The sequence below is a fragment of the Amblyomma americanum genome, chromosome 4 (assembly GCF_052857255.1).
Source record: "Amblyomma americanum isolate KBUSLIRL-KWMA chromosome 4, ASM5285725v1, whole genome shotgun sequence".
In the NCBI taxonomy this organism is placed as follows: domain Eukaryota; kingdom Metazoa; phylum Arthropoda; class Arachnida; order Ixodida; family Ixodidae; genus Amblyomma; species Amblyomma americanum.
In genome coordinates, this window is record NC_135500.1 from 48,344,275 (window position 1) to 48,365,968 (window position 21,694).

The 21,694-nt window shown below is 46.7% G+C and overlaps 1 protein-coding gene across 2 annotated transcripts; it reads left to right on the forward strand.

Annotated features, from left to right (window-relative positions):
* The first annotated feature begins 6,738 nt into the window (after positions 1-6,738).
* Positions 6,739-17,934, forward strand: LOC144127928 (selenoprotein P-like). Of its 2 annotated transcripts, none has more exons than XM_077660933.1 (3): positions 6,739-6,898; positions 10,592-10,789; positions 17,204-17,934. In XM_077660933.1, the coding sequence occupies exon 3, from the start codon at positions 17,238-17,240 to the stop codon at positions 17,739-17,741; it is 504 nt and encodes a 167-aa protein (XP_077517059.1). In that variant the 5' UTR covers positions 6,739-6,898; positions 10,592-10,789; positions 17,204-17,237; the 3' UTR covers positions 17,742-17,934. The 2 variants fall into 2 exon arrangements, with proteins under 2 accessions (XP_077517059.1, XP_077517060.1); XM_077660934.1 differs by having other exon boundaries at positions 6,751-6,898; positions 10,595-10,789.
* Positions 17,935-21,694: the final 3,760 nt, after the last annotated feature.

Sequence of the window (21,694 nt, forward strand, 5' to 3'; positions counted from 1 at the left end):
ACATATTTTCACAGTAGCACCACCCTTTTTCGTAATAAGCAAACGATCGTTATAACTGTGCACCCATTACAAGGAAGGTCAACTGTACTTGGTTACCGTTTCGTTACTATTCGGCGGCACTAATTGACCACTATAACTAGAGCAAGATATGTTGCTGGTTGAGCTGGTTCGTAATCGTTCTGAGAAAATCACCCCAGGTGGACAACGTACAATGACCAAACGGGGACAATGACAAACGCAGTTGTGTCCACTTCATTTCCTTGTTTGTGGTCCGCTAGTGCTGCTTTTTCCACTATAACTAGTTAGATTTCAGATGTATCAGCTGTATTGAATTCAATCGCTCGTTTTCCGTAACGTGTAAAAGAGTGATGGGAAGCTACTCTTAAAGCATGATAAACAGTAATCAAGAACGAGGGGAGACGGGCAGAGAATGGTGCTGGGCTCCCAACGGTGGAGTTTGCTGATGCAAGGCGAAGTATAGTTTACATATACAAAATATTCCACAATACCACGGTTACAAAATAAGATACTACCCCAGTGTCGCAAAATTCCACACGATCAGACAAGTTCACGAGTTAGATTAAAGCGGCCAAGGAGAAACTTACAACAAAGCTTTCAGTCATAGTCAATGCCTCGGAGCTGCTCTCACCTTCTGAGTCTGCCGGATTGCAGCTACGTGCTCTCAAGACGTATAGTCCAACTGCTCGCTCTGCCAGTCATAGACGCGCTATCTCTAGCATTCCTCAAAAAGTTCAGCAGTATACTATGCATCTTGCTCATCGTGATTGGCAGTTGCTGTGCCACTGCCAGGACCGGGCACATACTTTGCGCTATTCTTAGACGCAAGCGTCAGACTTATCCATCAAAAGGTATGGCCCAGAAATTAAAAGTCTCATCGTCTCAGCTAGCTATACAAACAAGGAAAGCCTTTTTATGCACACTGGGAACGTGAATGTTTTGCCGGCGGACCCCCCATTAGATACACCACGTGAATACGACGTCCCGTTCGCAATAGAAGAAGTAGACGCCCCCTTGCATGATTTCAAACATAATAGCGCTCTGGGGTCAGATGGTGTACATTACACAACACTTCTCAACCTTCCCAAGTCGCACAAACTGGCCCTGTTGAAACAGATGAATGAATATGGGACCAACCGTTGTCTTCCCCTCCCTAAAAGGAATCGGTCATACCAATTCCAAAATCTATCAAGCCGACTTGCAAATTACAAGACCTCAGGCTGATATCCCTAACGTCCAGCTATTGTAATGCGATAGAACGCAGGGGACTGTTAGGAAACGAATGTTCTTTTTGCAAGTACAATGTACGGTCCTCTGTGATTAATAATAATAATTGCTTTTTGGGGAAAGGAAATGGCGCAGTATCTGTCTCATATATCGTTGGACACCCGAACCGCGCCGTAAGGGAAGGGATAAAGAAGGGAGTGAAAGAAGAAAGGAAGAAAGAGGTGCCGTAGTGGAGGGCTCCGGAATAATTTCGACCACCTTGGGATCTTTAACGTGCACTGACATCGCACAGCACACGGGCGCCTTAGCGTTTTTCCTCCATAAAAATGCAGCCGCCGCGGTCGGTTTCGAACTCGGGAACTCCGGAACAGTAGTCGAGCGCCCTAACCACTGAGCCACCGCGGCGGGTGGTCCTCTGTGCAAGTAGACTTTCGCCGAGTGCTCTGCGCACAAGATATTTTCAGAAGGGTTGATATTGACGTTCTCGCAAACCCTTACAGCCAACAGCTCAGAGCTGTGATTGGGGTAGACGTGAAAACACATTTGACTCCATGCCCCACTCTGCCATATTTCACCGGCTTCAGGCAGTAGAGATAGGCGGGAACCTGTACCGCTTCGTTAAAGCCTTTCTTATGGACAGAATGCTCTCAGTGGTAGTTGGGAATAATCAGGCTTATGGCAATGCAATTACATCAGCCTGCCCCAGTGTGCTGTTCAATCTCCCGCTGCTTTTAACACTGCTGTGCCAGGCAGGCTAAATTGTTGGGCGAGTTGGTGACGGTATCCCATTATTACAGAGCGACGAACGGACAGAGGAGAAAGGAACACGCAGGTACAGAACACAGCGACGACTCACAACGAAATCATTACTATCTAACCAGCCGGAACATGCACCCATCTGGCGACCACAAATGGATAACAATGCACAGAAGGAATGCGTAACGAACAAAAAAACATTATAGAACAACAGGCATGTGTAAAACATCCGCAATCAAGTAAAGTTGTCACAAAACGAAAAATGTCACCTTGATTGCTAAAGTTGATACGTGGCTGTTGTGCTTTGATTTAAATTCGTAGTTTTCTAGCCCAATGGCACAGGGCCAAAGAAGGGGAGAAGAAGGACGAAACAAAGCGCTGACTGATCACTATAAATTTAGAGATAGAAACACAGCCTAAATGGCCTCAGACGAGCTCTAGCGCACACCGTACAGAGAGAAAAGAAGCGCGTAACACCTATATCTCAAAAACTATGGAGCGCATTTTCTTGGCTTTCTAATACAAGTGAACCATCGCTAGCAAATTGTGAACCATTTTTTTTTATATCAAAGGCCTCTATCAGCTCACGTGTGGTTTGAAATCTGCTTCTGCTAATAATCTCCACACTTGAAAATCTCGCTGCACAATCCTTGAAAGTACTGCAGTGCTCGACAAGTTTTGCACGTTCCCGATTCTTCAGATCTCTTGCGTGCTCCCTGAGGCAGTCGTTGACGCGACGCCCTGTCTGTTAGATTTATCACCTGCCACACGTCAATAGGATTTGGTTTACCACGTCAATGGCACTTTCCACAAAACGGTTCCTATGCCTCCTTACAGCCCAGGTTTTTTCCCCACCGGTGATACGTCGGCCCAACTGGCCAAGCTTCCGAGAGTATCAAAAAGTTAATGGCGTGTTGTGCCGGTTTGCCATCTTTTTGATGCCATGGGAGATTCTGTGCAAGTAAGCCGCCACTTCAGGTCTTACTTTATCCTGCGGAGGTCATACCGCCTCCTTGTCAGCTCCTTCAGGAACGTTTCGGCGACAGCCGCAACAACCGACCCAGAGAAGCCGGCAGCCTCATACCTAAACAACTGATTCCTAAAACTATCTTGCATATCATATACACTTCATTTCCGGAGTGCAGATTCCAATCAGAGTTTATTGATCCCCCTTTCCCTATTTTTGAATGTGATGGATTATACGGCGCAAGTTCGTTTTGTGGTGTGGCTGAGTACGCCCAGAATACGTATTTATTCATGAACCTGACTCTTATATCCAAGAATTGAAGGATGGCTTCAACCAGGATCTCGTATAGGTGAAAGAGAGCCCTTTAATACGCTTTTGAAAGTCATTCATTACTCCCCTCGGTGTATACTCAATTGGAATAGCACATTTGTTGCTTTAAACAATTAAAAATTCATCCACGTAATAAAACACTTTACGAAATCAAACAACCTTCTTTTAGTGAAAAAAGTCGTCTAAACGGCGATCCGTGCAAGCTAAAAACATGTTACATAAAACCAGGACAACACAGGACCCATTGCTAATGCCTTCATTTTGCGGACAAAACTCTTTGCGAAAGGCCATAAAAGTACTACACCGTTAAAGTTCTAAAAGCGCTAAAAAAATCTAGACCATCATTCCCGAAGCATTCTGAAAGGAAACGGGACCGTTATCAATGCATTCTGCGACAGCACCAAATAGTTGATGCGGAACAGAACAGAAAAGGTCGTCAACGTCGTCTGAAAAGGCATAGCGTATATCCCTGTTGTCCTCAAGGAACTGAAATACATTCATTACATGTTTTCGTTACAAATGTATCACATATCTTGAAACCATTCAATAGCCTTCGAAGAAATCTGCTGACATTGTTCTGCCATGTGTCCCTTTCACTTAAAATTGTAAAACACCTGCAACCCACCACTTTTGCTATTTGAGATCGCTTTAGCAAGCGGAAAAAGATCTAAACGCTTTCACAATTATGCGAATTTGCTTGTGATTACTTTAGCAAGCGATGGTAGATCTAAACGCCAACACGAATTCGCGAATTGGCATAGTCATGAAACAGGTTCATGAATGAGCGCGTAAGCTGGGCGTACTCACACAAAGCACGAAAATAACTACTGCCGTATAGTTCGTGCAATTAAAAAATAAGAAACGGCGGATCGCTAAACTCTGCTTGGTATGTGCACTGCGAAATTCGTGTGTACATGTTATGCAAGATAATTTTAGGAATCAATTGCCTATTCTTGAGGCTGCCTGCTTCCATGAGTCGGTTGTTGTGGTCGGAAGCTCGCAGCTGGCAAACAGAAAATATGCCCTCCTCAGTATAAGGTAAGCCTTGAAGTGGTGCCTTGCATACACAAAATCTCCGACCGTCTCAAAAAGGTATTGAACCCTCGGAAGCTTGGCCAGTTCGGCCGACGCATGACCGGTGGGAACAAAAAGCCGGGATGTAAAAGGAGGCACAAGGTAAACAAGGCAACACTTTTGTTTTTATGACAGCGCAAGCTTGATTGCGAATGTTCGCACGTTCCTGTTGTTCTTTAATGTTTTTTTTCTTTCGTTACGCATTCGTTCTGTGCATTGCTATCCATTTGTGCTCGCCAATTGGCTGCATGTTCCGGCTGGTTAGCTAGTAAAGATTTCAGATGTGAGTCGGCGCTGTGTTATGTCTCTGCCTGTTCTTCTCTTCTCTGTGCCGTTCGTCGCTCTGTAATAATGGGATACCGTCACCAACTCGCCCAACACCTTAGCTTGCCTGGTACAGCAGTGTTAAAAGCGGCGGGAGATTGAACAGCACATTGGGGCAGGCTGGTGTAATTGCATTGCCATAAGCCTGATTATTCCCAACCATCACTGAGAACGTTCTGTCCATAACAAAAGCTTTAACGAAGCGGTACAGGTTCCCGCCTATCTCTACTGCCTGAAGCCGGTGAAATATGGCAGAGTGGGGCATGGAGTCAAATGTGTTTTCACGTCTACCCCAATGACAGCTCTGAGCTGTTGGCTGTAAGGGTTTGCGAGAACGTCAATATCAACCCTTCTGAAAATATCTTGTGAGCAGAGCACTCGGCGAAAGTCTACTTGCACAGAGGACCGGACATTGTACTTGCAAAAAGAACATTCGTTTCCTTACAGCCCCCTGCGTTCTATCGCATTACAATAGCTGGACGTTAGGGATATCAGCCTGAGGTCTTGTAATTTGCAAGTCGGCTTGATAGATTTTGGAATTGGTATGACCGATTCCTTTTAGGGAGGTGAAGACAACGGTTGGTCCCATATTCATTAATCTGTTTCAACAGGGGCAGTTTGTGCGACTTGGGAAGGTTGAGAAGTGTTGTGTAACGTACACCTACTGACCCCAGAGCGCTATTATGTTTGAAATCAAGCAAGGCGGCATCTACTTCTTCTATTACGAACGGGACGTCGTATTCACGGGGTGTATCTAATGGGGGTTCCGCAGGAAAAACATTCACATTCCCAGTGTGCATAAAAAGACTTTCCCTGTTTGTATAGCTAGCTGAGACGATGAGACTTAATTTCCGGGCCATAACTTGGGATGGATCAGTCTGCCGCTTGTGTCTAAGAATAGGGCAAAATATGTGCGCGGTCCTTGCAGTGGCGCAGCAACTGCCAATCAGGATGAGCAAGATGAATAGTATACTGCTGAACTTTTTGAGGAATGCTAGAGACAGCGCGTCTATGACTGGCAGAGCGAGCAGTTGGACGATACGCCTTGAGAGCACGTATCTGCAATCCGGCAGACTCAGAAGGTGAGAGCGGCTCCAAGGCATCGACTATGACTGAAAGCTTTGCTGTAAGTTTCTTCTTGGTCGCTTTGATCTAACTCGTGAACTTGTCTAATCGTGTGAAATTTCGCGACACTGATGTAGTATCTGATATTGTAAACGTGGTATTGCCGGATATTCTGTTGCCGCAAGGTCACGTGACCTAGATGGGCCACCTGCCTTCTAGGGTAGTCCCTGGGGACTACCTGCCAGAGTTGTGCCCTTGATTTTTCGCTTACAACGCCGACAATGGTGAGGCCGGATTTTCTGCGTAACGGTGCCTTTATCGCTATCGCGTTAAAATGGTTCACACTGAAAATAAAGTAATAACACAAAACCGCCACTTTCGTCAGGAAAACGCAGCACGCCCAGTCTTTAGCTCACTCCCAGTCGGCAGCGCGCCTACACGGCAGCCGCTTTCAATCATTGCTCCCGGTGCCACCTCAGCTCTCTCGATAGGCACACTAGCCACTATATTCTAGACATTGTAATGTAGGCACCAATGGCACTGCTTCCTGCTTCACTCTAGCAGACGTCGCACAGACAAAGTTACCACATTATGCAAAACGCTGCATAGGGAGAGCGGAAGCATAGCGGGTGATAATAGCCGGAAGCCGCCGCGCCGCCTCTTGTTCGTGCGTCTGTTCATCCATACATTTACGTATCGCACTCAAGCGACGTTCCCACAGACCTAAATAAGAAGCCCGCCGACGAATAGGGTGTGTTTCGAACTCCTCGTTGTCCGTCTTCCACTTTCGACGCCATACTTCGAAACACATCTCGACGGTGTTCTAACTGCCCTCGTCCACTCGAAGCCCCCGCCAAGTCTGGTCCCGATAAGACCGGCCCACGTGCGTATCGGAAGGAGAGCACGGACTGCCGCCACTCAACCGAAGGTCATGTCCTCCTCGAGCGAGCAGAGCGCCGACAACAGCGCGTCTGACGCAGAGCATCCTTATTCTGCGGACGCCGCGTGAAGTGGCCAAGGAAGTGCCTTATCTATAAAGCTGGAGGCTGCTCAGATTGCCGCCAGAAGAGCAGCAGCCAGACGCTCGAGGTGCCAGAGGCCCTGACGACAGCAGTCGCTTTGGACTACGCCAAGCAGGTGAGATTGATCTGCCATGCCGAGTCGCAACGCTCACTTATCGTTATGTTGCCTGAGGATTTTGTGTCGCCTCAACACCCAAAGTGACGTCTATTGGACTAACATTTGTGGCGGAGCATCCTGAATCCGTTAGGATCCGTTTCTTTGCGTGTTTCTTCTTGTCAGCACTTTCCTTTCGAATAACTTTGCCTCTATCAGCGACATCTCTTCCGACTTGTGTTCTAATTACGCTACCGTATCGGCACAATGGGCGATATATAAGCCTCTCGAGGGAAGTGATGCATGCGTGCACGCGCTCATCGTGTAATTAATTATCTCATTTGCCTTCGGTTGTTCAGTTTGGTGCGCAGAAGCTGCAATATACGAAGACGTACTGGTGTTCGGAATCAGCCCAGTCAAATGTAGCAAGAAACCACTCCTGGCAAGTTTCGTATTCGAGGAAACTAGAAATCAAATGAAAGGAAGTAATCCGCACCAGGCATTTCACCAGACATTTTTTTGGTATATAAGATAAACTTGAGCAGTTAACGAGTGACGCAATTTCGACACTAGCAGGTCTTATATATTTCCTCTAAAAGACAAAACCAAAACCGCGGGTGAAAGACAGAGTTAAATAATTGAATGGGAACTCTCAAGAACTGCTTGAAATCTAATCCTTGAAATTCACTAATCTTGCATTATATTCTGACAGTACGTCAGTCTTTTACCATGCAATAGAGAAAAATTATTTAGCATCTTAAAGAAGCAGACGCACAGTTACATGTAGTTCTCACATAAATGAAACATTGCATCTACGTGTGTTACGCGGACGGAAGCATGTTTTTATGGGATGGTGTCTTTAGGCATTTCATTACGCTCAGTGTCCGGAGGCATTAAAGAAAAAATCGGGGAAAGAAATAAAATTCTCGACTTCCTTTTCACGGCTTCAGAACTTCCTTGAATTTGGTGGAGTGTCTTTTTGCAGCGACAAAAGTGGAGAGGATGTGGCCAATTTGTTCAATATGCATGGAATGAATGAATCCACATAACTACTAATAAGATGGTATTGTTACGTGATGGCAAGCCGATGAATGAGATGATATGAGAGATGATTACAGGAAGATTTAATGGCGGACGGCACGGCGCGAGAACTCCTGCCCGAACCACTGCCCGATTCGTCGACATCTAGTCCGTTGCACTACCGGGGGCCTCCGCGGGATGGTCCCGATCGGGAACGAGAAGATTGGCACTGAAGACGAAATGCTGTAGAAGACGATGGGCTTGAAAAATAGTTGAATATAGAAGGAAGTGAACGGCTTGGCGCCACGGTGGATGAGACGATTGGCGAATGAGTCCCGGTCCACAAAGCACGCGGGCCGCAGGTTATGAGGAGCCGACTGCCGAGGCCCTTGGACGCACCGAACGGCAGGGGCAGGGGAACAGTGTCGCCACGTGTGGGCCGCGTCTCGGGTTGGTGGGGTCGGCAGGTTGGGTTCTTGCGTAAAGTTCAGTTCGTCGTGGTGTCGAGTGGTCTGGGCGGGGGACGGGGCGGGGGGGGAGGGGGGGTCAACGGCGAGATCTGTTCGGGCCTGAAAGGCTGGGGCTCGGCCGGGCGACGCAGGCTAAGAACTCACGGCCGACGACCACGGCTGACGCATGCGCCGAAGCTCCAGTACCAGGATGCGGATGAGCTCCGCACCTCACACCACATGTTACGTTACGGCAAGCCGATGAATGAGACGGGTTACCTGATGGCAATGAGATTATTTAACGGCGAACGGCCTAGCGCGAGCACTCCAGACCGTGCCACTGCACAATTCGTCGTCTTCTAGTCCGTTGCACTCTACCGGATTTCAAGTGGTGAGCGCTGCGCATCCACAAATAGGACTGATGAAAGCGGATACCTGCACGATCAGGCAGGGCTAAGAAACAATAAACGCAAAGGCGGGACGTGGCGAGTGTTTAATGTTTGTTGTATGGCGTGCCAGCTGTACATAAGCGAACTTAAAAAAACGCGCGTCACCGCACGAAACTCAGAAACCTCGTGAACAGGAATAATTAGATATAACTGCGGTCTTAAAAAGAGGCAAGAAAAAGTCAGCCAGCACAGATGGTCATGTTATTAGCAACCTACAGTGTGGCTTATAGCGTAGCTAACATTTCAGTCCTAAAGACAGCAGTAAAGTACATAGCGGCAACAGTGGCTATGATAACAATGGCAAAAATTGAAATAAAAGCACACACGCATATTCATATAATAAAATCAGAGCTTGGCTTACGATTGGCAAATTTTGTCTGACAGCAGGTCTGTCATAAAAAGAAACATAAAAGTCAGGATACCTGAACAAGCAAGAGCAATGCAGATCAATGAGCGCTACAGAGCCTGCAGGCCATTTGTGATAATGGATTTTTTCCACAAATCTCTGAAATCACGTTTGTCGTTCAAAATTGTCACTATAGAAACGGAACCAATTTCTCCTGCAGGAATGCACAAATCATGTTTCCATATCTGTTTCTGTGTTTTTGCATCTCGCATGAAAACAGCATCTTGAGAGCTCAGTGGCATTATACATTTTCATAAATAAAAGCAGCAGCCTTTCGTCATTGTAGCTTCAATATCTGGACCCTGAGGTCCAGGTATTGACTCCATGCTGTGCCTAAGCGCCCGCAGCTAATTCAGTGAACGGCTTCGGGCTACTTGTGCAGCCCCAAACTGCTGATATGAAAAGGCCAGCACTCAGCCAACACTCTTCCGCCGCCGCACCATCTCGTCAGATGACGCGCAGACGCAGATGATAGGCATAAGCTCTTATTTATTACTCACGGATAAACTTCGTAAGTTACGCTGTCCATCTCACTGCAGAGCAGGGCTCCGCTGTAAGCATCGCGGAAACGCCGACAGTGCATGAAGCCAGTAGTTTTTTAAGCGGCCACGCATGTTTGTTATCGTGGTTCCGACAGCCAACACTCAACCGTCCACCAAAACTCCCTCGATAAGCTTTGCCTTTCTTGCCAAGTGTGCGCCTTCGCAGCACCTGTGTCTCCTTGTCTCATATTCCACCCTGTGTGGGCGCTAAAGTCTCAATCGCTGCATGACCAATTCGCCGAATCCACCACGCTTCGTAGACAAGGCACAGGCACAGATACGCCCATCACCGAACATATGCTTCGCGTGTGAAGGGGCATTGTAGCTGGCAATTTTGATGAGACAGCAGGGGCCAAGTTCCGCTGTGTGAGGCTGCACTGATGGTGAAGACATTTTTGAGGGTCACGATAAAGTGTGCAGTCAGCAAGCGACGAAGACTGAGTGCCTCTTGTTCAGTGAACGCATGTGAGTAGGCCAGAGAAAGCCATAAGCGGCTCACATTAATAATAAACCTGTATTGCATCTCTATAGAGGATGACACATATAGCAGTTGTTATCCGTGGACACGCATTATTTCGTGGTTCATCATTTTCTGTTTGATTTTTCTAGTTTTTATGTCTGTCCGCATCGTTATGCTAAAATATTCCTGTCAATACAAACTCGCTTGTAAGTTGCGCGCTGTCTTGTCCCCTACCTCTGATTTTGTGCGCTGAAGCCTCCTGTGCATATGGATGCTTAGGATTGTTCAAGACAGCTAGTAATTGTCTAAACCAAGATGTTTTCCGGTGCACTGCTTTTGAAAGTGAGAACCTGAGGCGGCACAATCCTCCCCTTTTGTCCTCTTGCAGCAGGATGGCGGTCCGACTGGCGCTGCTTCTGCTGGCGGGGTGCCTGCAGGCGTCAGCAGCCCGGACACCCATCTGCGGCTCGCCTGAGCCGTGGACTGTGGACGGCGGCCGCGATCCGCTCTCCGAACACCGGGGCAACGTCACGCTCGTCGCGCTGCTCAAGGCCTCCTGATCTTTGTGCAGGCAGCAGGCCTCCGGGTGCGTAGGACATCAGTGCTCTCGCTGCAGCACTAGCACGCTCAAATGCATCCAGTTTGGGAGCGTCGAGTGTTGTAACAAAGCAGACAGCTATGCTTTGAAGCTAGCGCCCCACTAATGCTATTTTAGGGCACTGTTTTTAGCGCGTTGCAATTTGATGTCGAACCACTTAGTTATCTAGGTTTTCTTAGCTATGAATGAATGAAATATTTATTTGAAGGCAATATAAAGTTTTGTGGTGGCATTAAAGAAGCAATTAAGTTTCAAACTGCAATTTTTGCGGCGCTCAGCCCGTCTCTTTGCTGAAGCAACAACGCAAACAGATATATTCTCACGAATAATCCAGGCATAACTGATCTGACAAAATGAGAAAAAACGCCAAGACATGCATGCTCGAAAACAAATCAGTTCAGTTGATAGAGCAGAATTATTCAGGGAAGAAAAAAATTTGAGTCCTCGCGTTCAAGGAAAAACTGGAGGAAAAAAATTGGCTCCACAAAGTTTCAGAAGTGAGAACGCCTAAATTGTCTTTAGAACTGGGAGTAACATCAACATCGACGAGTTATGGGCAGCTTAATAATTAAGGTATAGAGCAACAAAGAATTTTCTTTGCATTCCTGCTCCGCGGGTGCGGCCCAAAGCAATTTTATGGAAGCCTTTGGAGGGAAACCTTGTGAAAAAAAAAGAACTAAGGAAACCTATACAACTTTTCTATGCAGCCATATGGCCACACTCGGGTGCATTTTAGTGAGCAATAACTCTTTTATTTAAAACTCGCGCCACTTTGGGATATTCCCCCAAAACACATTGGACTAAGGCCCTTCCCACTTAGAGAGTTGAGGAATTCGGCCTCGCCGTGCTACCTCCTACCCCTCCTGGCAAGCTAGGTTGGCAGAAGATGTGGCTGCGAAGAGAATTGTACATCTGCTGTGCGAGTGCCCTGATTTCGCGACCAGACATTTCGCCCTGCGCCGCCTCTATCCTCGCTCTTTAACAGAAGGTAAGATCCTGTTACCCCGGCCACAGGAATTGACTGTCCTCAAGGCATACAAAGCACTGTTTCGCTTCCTGTGAGCGACTGGCTTGAGGGACCAATTGTGACTGTGCCCTTCGCCTCTTCTCTCTTTCCCTTCTATATCCCATCATTCCTCTCTTCCCAGGGAAGGGTAGCCAACCAGAACACTCTTCTGGTTAACATCTCTGCCTTCCCTTTTCCTCTTTATCTCTCTCTCTCTCTCTGGTTGGTAGAATGACTAGTTCGGGAAGATGGTGGTCGCCTTTGGAGGGAAACCTTGTGAAAAAAAAAGAACTAAGGAAACCTATACAACTTTTCTATGCAGCCATATGGCCATATAGTTGTATAGGTTTTCTTAGTTCTTTTTTTTTTGACAAGGTTTCCCTCCAAAGACTACCACCGTCTTCCCGAACTAGTCATTCTACCAACCAGAGAGAGAGAGAGATAAAGAGGAAAAGGGAAGGCAGAGATGTTACCCAGAAGAGTGTTCTGGTTGGCTATCCTTCCCTGGGGAAGAGAGGAATGATGGGATATAGAAGGGAAAGAGAGAAGAGGCGAAGGGCACAGTCACAATTGGTCCCTCAAGCCAGTCGCTCACAGCCGCCGCGGTCGGGTTCGAACCCGACCGCGGCGGCTGCGTTTTTATGGTGGAAAAACGCTAAGGCGCCCGTGTGCTGTGCGATGCCAGCGCACGTTAAAGATCCCCAGGTGGTCCAAAATATTCCGGAGCCCTCCACTACAGCACCTATCTCTTCCTTTCTTCTTTCACTCTCTCCTTTATCCCTTCCCTTACGGCGCGGTTCAGGTGTCCAACGATATTTGAGACAGATACTGCGCCATTTCCTCCCCCCCCCAAAAAAACCAATTTCCTTAAATTGTCCAACGGGCAAGGCATCGCGCCTAACGCGCGATGGCGCTCCGTGGACCCCTTGGCAATGCTGCAACACGCTGTCGCGTCCCAATATTAAAGACGAAGCTTAAGGGCTCTCCAAAGTGGAAACAGTTGCGCGCAGCCGCGATCAATCGAGATAGGTCTGGTGGCATCGGAAAAAAAATGATAAAGCCGTGGGGCTTATGAGCATGTGACGTCATTGAGTCGCTCCACCATCGTTCGAGAGGAGCGCTCTCCAGGCAATCTTGCTGGAAGCCTCCTTAAAGCTGATCTGGAAGGATGCCGCCTAAACGCTCTTTGTAGTCTTTAATCAACATTTTCATCACACATTAGTGACATAAGCAGTAACACCACGCTAAGGGCTTTCGCTTCACCGCGCTTTGGGTCAGTAAAGTGGCCGCTGAATTTTTTAGTGGTATTTGGCAATTAGGGTTTTTATTTGGTACGGTGTGGCCATCCTAGAGAGGGGTACAGCAAGCGGCAAGCTTTGAAACCAAAAAGAACAACTGGCAGTAGTTTTGGTTTCGCAAGACATAATAATAATAATAATAATAATAGTAGCAATAATAAAAATAATAATAATAATAATAATAATAATAATTGGTTTTTGGGGAAAGGAAATGGCGCAGTATCTGTCTCATATATCGGCGGACACCTGAACCGCGCCGTAAGGGAATAATAATTAATAATAATTAGTTTTGGGGGAAAGAAAATGGCGCAATATCTGTCTCATATATCGTTGGACACCTCAACCGCGCCGTAAGCGAACGGATAAAGGATGGACTGAAAGAAGAAAGGAAGAAAGGGGTGCCGTAGTGGAGGGCTCCGTTATAATTTCGACCCCCTACGGATCCTTAACGTGCACTGACATCGCAGAGCACACAGGCGCCTTAGCGTTATGCCTCCATAAAAACGCAGCCGCCGCGGTCGGGTTCGAACTCGGGAACTCTGGGTCAGTAGCAGAGCACGCTAACCAATGAGCCACCGCGGCGGGTACGCTCAGTAAGGGAAGTAAAATGAAATGGAATTTTGTTTTAAGGAAAGGAAATGACGCCTGTATCACATATCTCGCTGGACACCCGAACCGCGCCTTAAGAGAAGGAAAATGAATAATAATAATAATAATAATATTAATAATAATAATAATAATAATAATAATAATAATTGGTTTTTGGAGAAAGGAAATGGCGCAGTATCTGTCTCATATATCTTTGGACACCTGAACCGCGCCGTAAGGGAAGGGATAAAGGAGGGAGTGAATGAAGGTAGAATAGGTGCCGTAGTGGAGGGCTCCGGAATAATTTCGACCACCTGGGGATCTTTAACGTGCACTGACATCGCACAGCACACGGGCGCCTTAGCGTTTTTCCTCCATAAAAACGCAGCCGCCGCGGTCGGGTTCGAACCCGGGAACTCCGGATCAGTAGTTGAGCGCCCTAACCACTGAGCCACCGCGGCGGGAAAATGAAAGGAAAATTGGTTTTAAGGAACCGAAATGAGGCCTGCGCACATATCGCGGTGGACACCCACACCGCGCCGTAACTGAAAGAAATGGAAATGAAAATTGGTATTGAGGAAATTACCCCGGTCGCACATATCTCGATGGACACCGAACCGCGTTTGATTGACATCTGTAGTGTGTCACATTTCTCGGACGGACGGACGCATGGACAAGGGGAGCCATTAAAGGCTTTCGCCTTAATAACAAGAATAAAGCGCCTGAGAGAATGAAGCAGTGTCCATGCCACCAAGCGTTTTGGTGCCCAAAATGCGGTCAGAACAAAACACCAAACCCATGTGAATTTTTTCAGCAAGTCTGCAGACTGTCCATACACTTTTGTCTAAGACGTCTACAGACTTTCTATAGACAACTCCTATAAAGTAATCTATAGGCAATAAAAATCCAGTAGACAGTAGGTGATGTATACATTTATGGCAGGACTTTCTTAGACTTCAATCTACCAAATGGTCAGGTAGGCTTTCGTAAAAGGTACTCGGCAATAGACTGTATTCACACTATCAATCAGGTGGTACGGAAATGCGCCGTATATAAACAACCCCATTCATTACGAGAAAGCATTTGACTCATTGCAAGCATCAGAAGTTCTATAGGCATCGCGGAATCATGGTGTAGAGGGGTATTATGTGAAAATACTGGAACACATGTATAACGACTGCACAGCTACATTAATCCTTCATAAATTCAGCAATAAAATTTCAACAAGGAAGGGTATCAGGCAGGGAGAATGCCATTCACCGCCTGTTTACAGATGTTCCGAGGCGTGAACTGGGAACAGTTGGACATAAGAGTTAATGGGGAATACTTAAGTAATTTGCGATTCGTTGATGACATTGTCTTGGTAAGTCGCTCAGGAGATTAGCTCCACAGCATGATCTATGAGTCAGACAGGCCGAGCAGAACGGTAGATATTAAAATTATAACACACAAAACCAAACCAAAGTGATGTTCAATAGCCTCAGAAGGGAACAGCAGTCCACAACTGATAGCGAGGTGCTGGAAGTGGTCAGGAAATACGTGTACATAGGGCAGATAGTGGCCGCTGATGCGTATCATGAGAAAAATAACTAGTAGAATAAGAATAGAGTAGAGTGCATATGGCAGGTTTTCTCAGATCATGAATGAAAGTTTACAAATTACCCTCAAGAGAAAAGTGCACAACAGCTGTATCTTACCCGAAGTCAGCTATGAAGCAGAAACATGGAGGATAACGAAAAGGGTTCAGCCTACGTTAAGGACAACGCAGAGAGCTGTGGAGTGAAGAATGATTGGTGTAATGTTAAGAGACATGAAGCTGCCAGAGTGGGTGAGAGAACAAACGTGCGTTAATGATATTCCAGTCGAAATTAAGATGAATGTGCCCAGGCAGGGCATGTAATATGAAAGCAAGATAACCGCTCGTCCTTAAGGGTAATGAAGGGGATTCCAAGAGAAGGCAAGCCTATCAGGAGGTGGCAGAAAGTCGGGTGGGCGGATGAGATTAAAAACTTTGCGGGGATATGGTGGGCGCAGCTGGCAAAGAACAGCGTTAATGGGAGAGACATGGGAGAGGTATTTGCCCTGCAGTGGGCGTAGTCAGGCTGATGATAATGATGACTTTTAGTCCTCTTTTTTGTAGACAATATATAGGCAGTGAATTTACAAAGGAAAATAGTGTCGAGAACGTTGTGGCAGAAACACAGCACTAGAGCAATACGGGTTGGCGTTGCCAACATCACTGCAAAACGCCGCACTGGAGCATTAGCCGCCGCCGTACATTGGGTACTTTGAGACTGGCGATCAAAAAATTAAGACGCGCATTGAACTGGCTTCATCTTCATGAGTCAGTGGAAACCTCCATCGCGATTTCAGGCACGTGGCGGTAGTGTCCGCCTGCAAAAATCTGTTCTTTCGCGCAATATTTCGTGCTTAGCATGTTAATCGGAAGGCATTTTTTTCTATAACGTCATGCTACTCTATTAATGTCTCTTTACTGAGTATTCTGCTTTAGTTTTCCTTTACTTTCTCCCTACCTATTTGATTTTCGACATCATATAGTTCACTCCCCGGGACAACTCAGGCAATGTTAAAAAAAAATTGAGCAAAAAAAATGTCCCCTGCCGCCTTGAAAAAGTTGCACAATGTTACGACAGCGCCAAACATTTCCTTCAGTATAAAATAACTGTCGTACCAAAAATTTCTCTTTGTCGTCCATGTCGAGTTCTTAAACAAGAATTGACTTATCCTACGTATTTTCTTCAAACACAAGCCAGACAAAAAACCGATCTCCGACATATGCAGCAGATATCTGGAACCCATGGAACATAAAAATGGATCATACTATTCATGGTCTGCACACATTTTTAAATTGGCTGCCAGGAATATTTCATGTAATTCTGGAACAAAACATCAGTTTGGAAGAGATATCGTGCAAAATTTTAGTGGAAATGTTTCCCTCGCACACACAATTTGTCTTGGTCTCAAAGCTTGTTTATCTTGAGAGAGCATTTCGTCGGAATGTTATTGGTTTCCGCATTTTGTTCTCTTCACTGTCCTTTGTTCCAAAGTTCTCAATTTTTAGTATCGCTGTATGCTTTTTGTGTTTTCCTCTGATGGTGTAGTTTTTACCTTGAAAGTGCCATTTTATGCTGGCTTACTCTCCATTTTGTCGTCTCTTTTTCATTTTAATAAACGATATTCATCTCGACCGCTGTGCTGATGAAAAATGTCAGGGGTGCAGGGCTTTCTCCTGGCCCCAGTCATCATGTACGACATAATGGTAGAATACTGGAATACCAGCTTATAATTAAGCTTTTCCCTTTCCGGCCTACGTGCCGCTGCAAAAATATATGACACTATGGATGCGGTAGCCCCCTATGATAAAATGTTTTCACACATACATACCGCGATACCGCCATACATAGTTCGAAAAGAAGCCTCTTCGTTTAGGTTTCGTATTCAAAAGCTCTCTAATGTGTCTTTGTTGGTCTTATTTCACTTTTGGCGCAGTCTGGAGTCCCTGCTGCAACAGCTTCGGCCAAACATGAGCGACCTGCAGTTCCTGGTTGTCAACGACCGGCAGTCGGCACATCTCCGCGAGCACCTGGAGCAGCGCGTTTCCTTCGCCGTGCACCAGGAGAGCGAGCAGGAGCCCGTGTGGTCCATCATGGGCGGATCCAAAGACGACGTGTTCATCTTTGACCGCTGCGGCCGCCTCTCGTACTACGTGCCGTTCCCGATCAGCCTTGTTCTGCCCGGGTACCTGCCCGTGGTCGAAGACGCACTGCGCCGTACCTACGACGGAACTCCGTGCGGCCTCATGTGCCAGGACAACACCGACCGGGCCACGCGGGCCGCCCATCGGCACTCGCTCGGCTGGCGGATCTTGCACATGTTCTCCAGCGACGGGGAGGAAGGCGAGTCGACATGCGACGCTCGCAAGGCCTTGGAGCTTCGCACGTGCTGCCACCCGAACAGCCGCACGGAGAGCCCCTTCTGCCAGCAAGCGCCGAGCTGCTCGGAGTTGGCGGCCGCCTGCGGCTCCTGATGACAGTAGAGCCACCCGGTCGAGTCCTCCGAACGCGGGCCTCTCACAAGGGTCCCGGTCACCATGAAGACGCTGAGCTAAACGGTCGCCCGAGGCTCACGTGTCGGAAGGCGCCACGTGCGCGCCGCGGCCTGGGGATGCCCTCGACTGCGACGCGCAGTAAAAGGAGGTTCTCGGGTGGTCTCTGGAAAAACATGTCTTATTTCATTCACGACTTCGCCTCTACGAGTGGGGCCAGATTACGTAGCGATGGTTTCTTCAGCAGCGCTTTTTAAATTCGGTAGCTTTTAAAGACGTCGCTCTGTCTCAGCACTGCCGCAAGCCTGGATGTAGACAATCATTATGCAGGCGAGGAAGCTTGTCGAGAATCCTGTTCAGTAATGCAGTCGCCTGTGCCAAATAGTTATCACGAGAGAGAGCACGCACTTTTTGCCCAAAAGCGACGTACCTCAAAGACGGAAAACATAAGGCGGAAAGGCACATGAAGGTAAAACAGTCGCCGCGCCGCGTCTCATTGATGCAAAGCCTATTTTTCTTCCGATTCATTCAGCTTTCCACTTTAATGCAGAGCACTGCTGTTCGCAAGAACTCTTCTCTCATGTTACCCTTTTAAAATTGCTATTAAAACGCTAGTTCAGAGGCGGTGACACTAGAATGGTTCCTCGCTCTTCAGCGGCGGGACATCCTACTGAAGCTTAGTGTACTTCGGTACAGGTATTAGTTCTTCTTTTGACAAGCCGTTTTTATCTCAGCAATATAACGTCTTTAGCGGAATTTTTCAGGTTCTGTAAATTTTACGGGCAGTAATATTTGGCGGTAAAAACTACCCAAGCCAGCTATACCACAATAAAGAAAGGAGAGCTCCATTCACGCAACTCTACAGCACTACGATTTTCTCTATTACTTAACCTTAAGAGCCGGGGTGTCAGTAGGCGTGTCCGCAAACTCGTAGTCTCGTGCCTCAGGCCGGGAGCACCGGGAGACACAGGGCCTCACTAAAAGGGACGTCCGCTCAACTGGACCAAAACAAAAATTGGAATTTTAACACGACAGCCTTAAGGGTACCGTTCGCTGAAATCCTGGTGTCGTCATCGTCAGCAGCAGCGCGGCGGCGTGAGCGAAAAATCCTTACAGAAACAGGTGACCCCCCTGCCACATTGGTAGGTCATGTGACATGATGAGCTCTTCACACCCAGCTCACCGTGGCTGGTGGCAGCCTGCCCACCTGATAGTGAGTCAACTGCCAACGGTGGCAGTTCAATTAATCGTTGGTCGCGAGAGGTTGCTTGCGAAGAGCAACCTCGGTCTCACAAGCTCCACCAATAGCTGTACTTGAAACAGCCACTTGCCGGTGCAGTGGCGTATCGCCTAACCGCTGTACCATAGTGATATGTGGACTCCGAGCGATCTATTAATGTAAAGTAGTGAATGACCAAATTCCGCATATATAGACATTTACCCATTAATGGTATCGAGCCTTACACTTAAAACGAAGCTTAACTGTCCGCTCCAGTTCTTTCCAACACTGCTACAAGTACGTTGCAAAAAGGAGTAGAAAACTCCAACAAGCCCGACAACCCTGCCAAGCTCCCACGTAAGCCAACAGTGGTGTTCTAAAATTCGAGCGCGTGTGAAATGTTTTTCCTGACAGAGGAGCGTCGAAAGGTGGCCGCTTTATGCATATATTTTTATTTTTCTCTCGTAAATGTTTTTTTCGATATTCCAGTGTTCCTTATAACCATACATTCATAAGGGGCCACATTATCTGCTCTCCCTAATCCGCGGAATATCGACCGGCTAACGCGGCACCCCTGCCAAGCACTTTTCTTCCACTAATACCCCATCGGACCAAACTGCTACTTACTAAGCAGACGCAACCTTGCCTAATCACGTGGAAACGACATCGCTATTCAAGAAAGGGTCTGCATACTCTGAAGTTAACGACAATCTAGGCACATCTGTGGAGCCACCCTTCTTTCCTTGCGCACCATTTCAGTCCTTGATTTGTGCGGAAATTCACCCTGCCTGCAGAGTCATAGTTGGCACCATTATTCCCCCTTGCCTGTATAGAGCACTAGAACACTAATTTCAATTTTATCCACACTTTGGAGCCATCATCCAGTGGACTCCAGATCACTATGAGGATTCAGGAAACCATTTTGCACATGCCTTCACCAGCTACACTACATCAACAAAATTATGTTCATCGCTCCCATGCTTGACCCGGCGAATGTGACCTGTTAACAAACCGCAACATCATTAAGGATAAGCACAAGAACATCCTCAGAGAGCGGCGACTAAACTGTAGCTGTTTAGCCACACCGCAAGCTTAATTTCACCTCGTTCCAGAACAGCACGTACTGCGAGGCTCTCGACGTGTCGCTTTTTCTAAACCGACAGCTGCATCTACATCGAGAACAACACCAAATAGCCCGGGATCCCCGGGAGCAAATACTACGGAGGATACCGTGACAGCGCTCAGACATCCTGGGACAGCAGACTCTTCCAGACCACCCTCCAACAGATCTTGTCGCCAATTGCTCATATAAACCACCTTGTTTTTTTTTTAGGCGAATTTATTCATTCATCTATCGCATCTTTACCGCACATATCTGGGATCTCTGTTCAAGCTTGTGAGAGCTATCCAGTCCCCAGAACATTTACTTGTTATGTAGTTTAAGCACTTTTTTCATTTCAGCATTAAAGCAGCTTTACATCCTGACATTTTTTTGGGAAGCTAGGACCAAATCGACAACTGTTGGCGGCCTTACTGTTTAGCGTCGTTCTTAGTGATTGTATGTTGCCTCACTGCTGCAGATGTTACAAACAAAACTACAGCCTAAAGTGAAGGTTCAAATTTAGAAGACACAATACACCGGCGACAAGTTTAGCTAAACGTAAGGAGTGAAGCAGTGATGAAACTATATGGCGTCTAGGAAGAATATATAAATATTCCGGAAAGTATCTACAGGGACCGCTCAGTGAGCGTAGCTCTCCGCTCTAGGAGAGAGGCGACACTTCCCAGAAGCCTTGCTAATATGCTACGACACAGACTGACAAAACGCAACGGAACTAGGACGAGTAGAAGAAACACGAAACACAGGACAGGCGCTACTACCAACTTTTATTGCGCCATAAAAAACCAGCCCAATTTATACCATTCACATGGACCACGTGATACACTGTCAGCCAGTGGAAATTGCGAAGGAAAACGCCTCCCAACGCTGGCGATCATTACGTAGTGAAAAAGCACTCAAGACACGTGCAATCAGCAACACGCAAAGACACTACTAATCTAAAGATAACCGGATAACAGAAACATTAGAGTTGCGCTTGTGCCTCTGCCGTACACATCGGTGGTGCCAGGAGCAGTAACGAGTAGAAGAAGCGCGGCGAAGCAAATAACAAGGGACAGGCGATGAAAGGGATGTGTACAATCAGCTCGAGCATGAATAAAAAGAATGACAACTTGCTATGCAAAAGGCACCGTCAGCAAAATAAAAGTTACAATAAAAAGTAATCATCAGCAAAATAAAAGTTACAATAAAAAGTAATCATCAGCAAAATAAAAGTTACAATACAAGTAAAATAAAAAGAGAAAGATACGCTTAAGGCCAGCAGTCAACACGGCAAAAAAAACTAAGATCAAAAAATAAAAACACAAACAAACAGGTAAGGTGCGAGGAAAACTCTTTGTCAGGATGCCTAGATTTTATTTTATTTATTTATTTATTTACAAAATACTGCAGGCCCTTCTGGGCCCTAGCAGGAGGGGCAATACAGTGCAACATGAATATACAAAAAAACACTGAAAGAAAATTTGAAACACAAAGCAAAATAAGTTTGATGGCGTCAATCTTCTATTTTTTCAATGGAATCTATGTCACATAGTGCTGTTAAAGGTAAAGTATTCCATTCAGTTTCGGTGCGAGGGAAGAAGGAGTATTTAAATA

Coding starts and splice junctions, on each gene's coding strand:
- LOC144127928 (XM_077660933.1), top strand. CDS start 17,238: ATGAGCGACCTGCAGTTCCTGGTTGTCAACGACCGGCAGTCGGCACAT.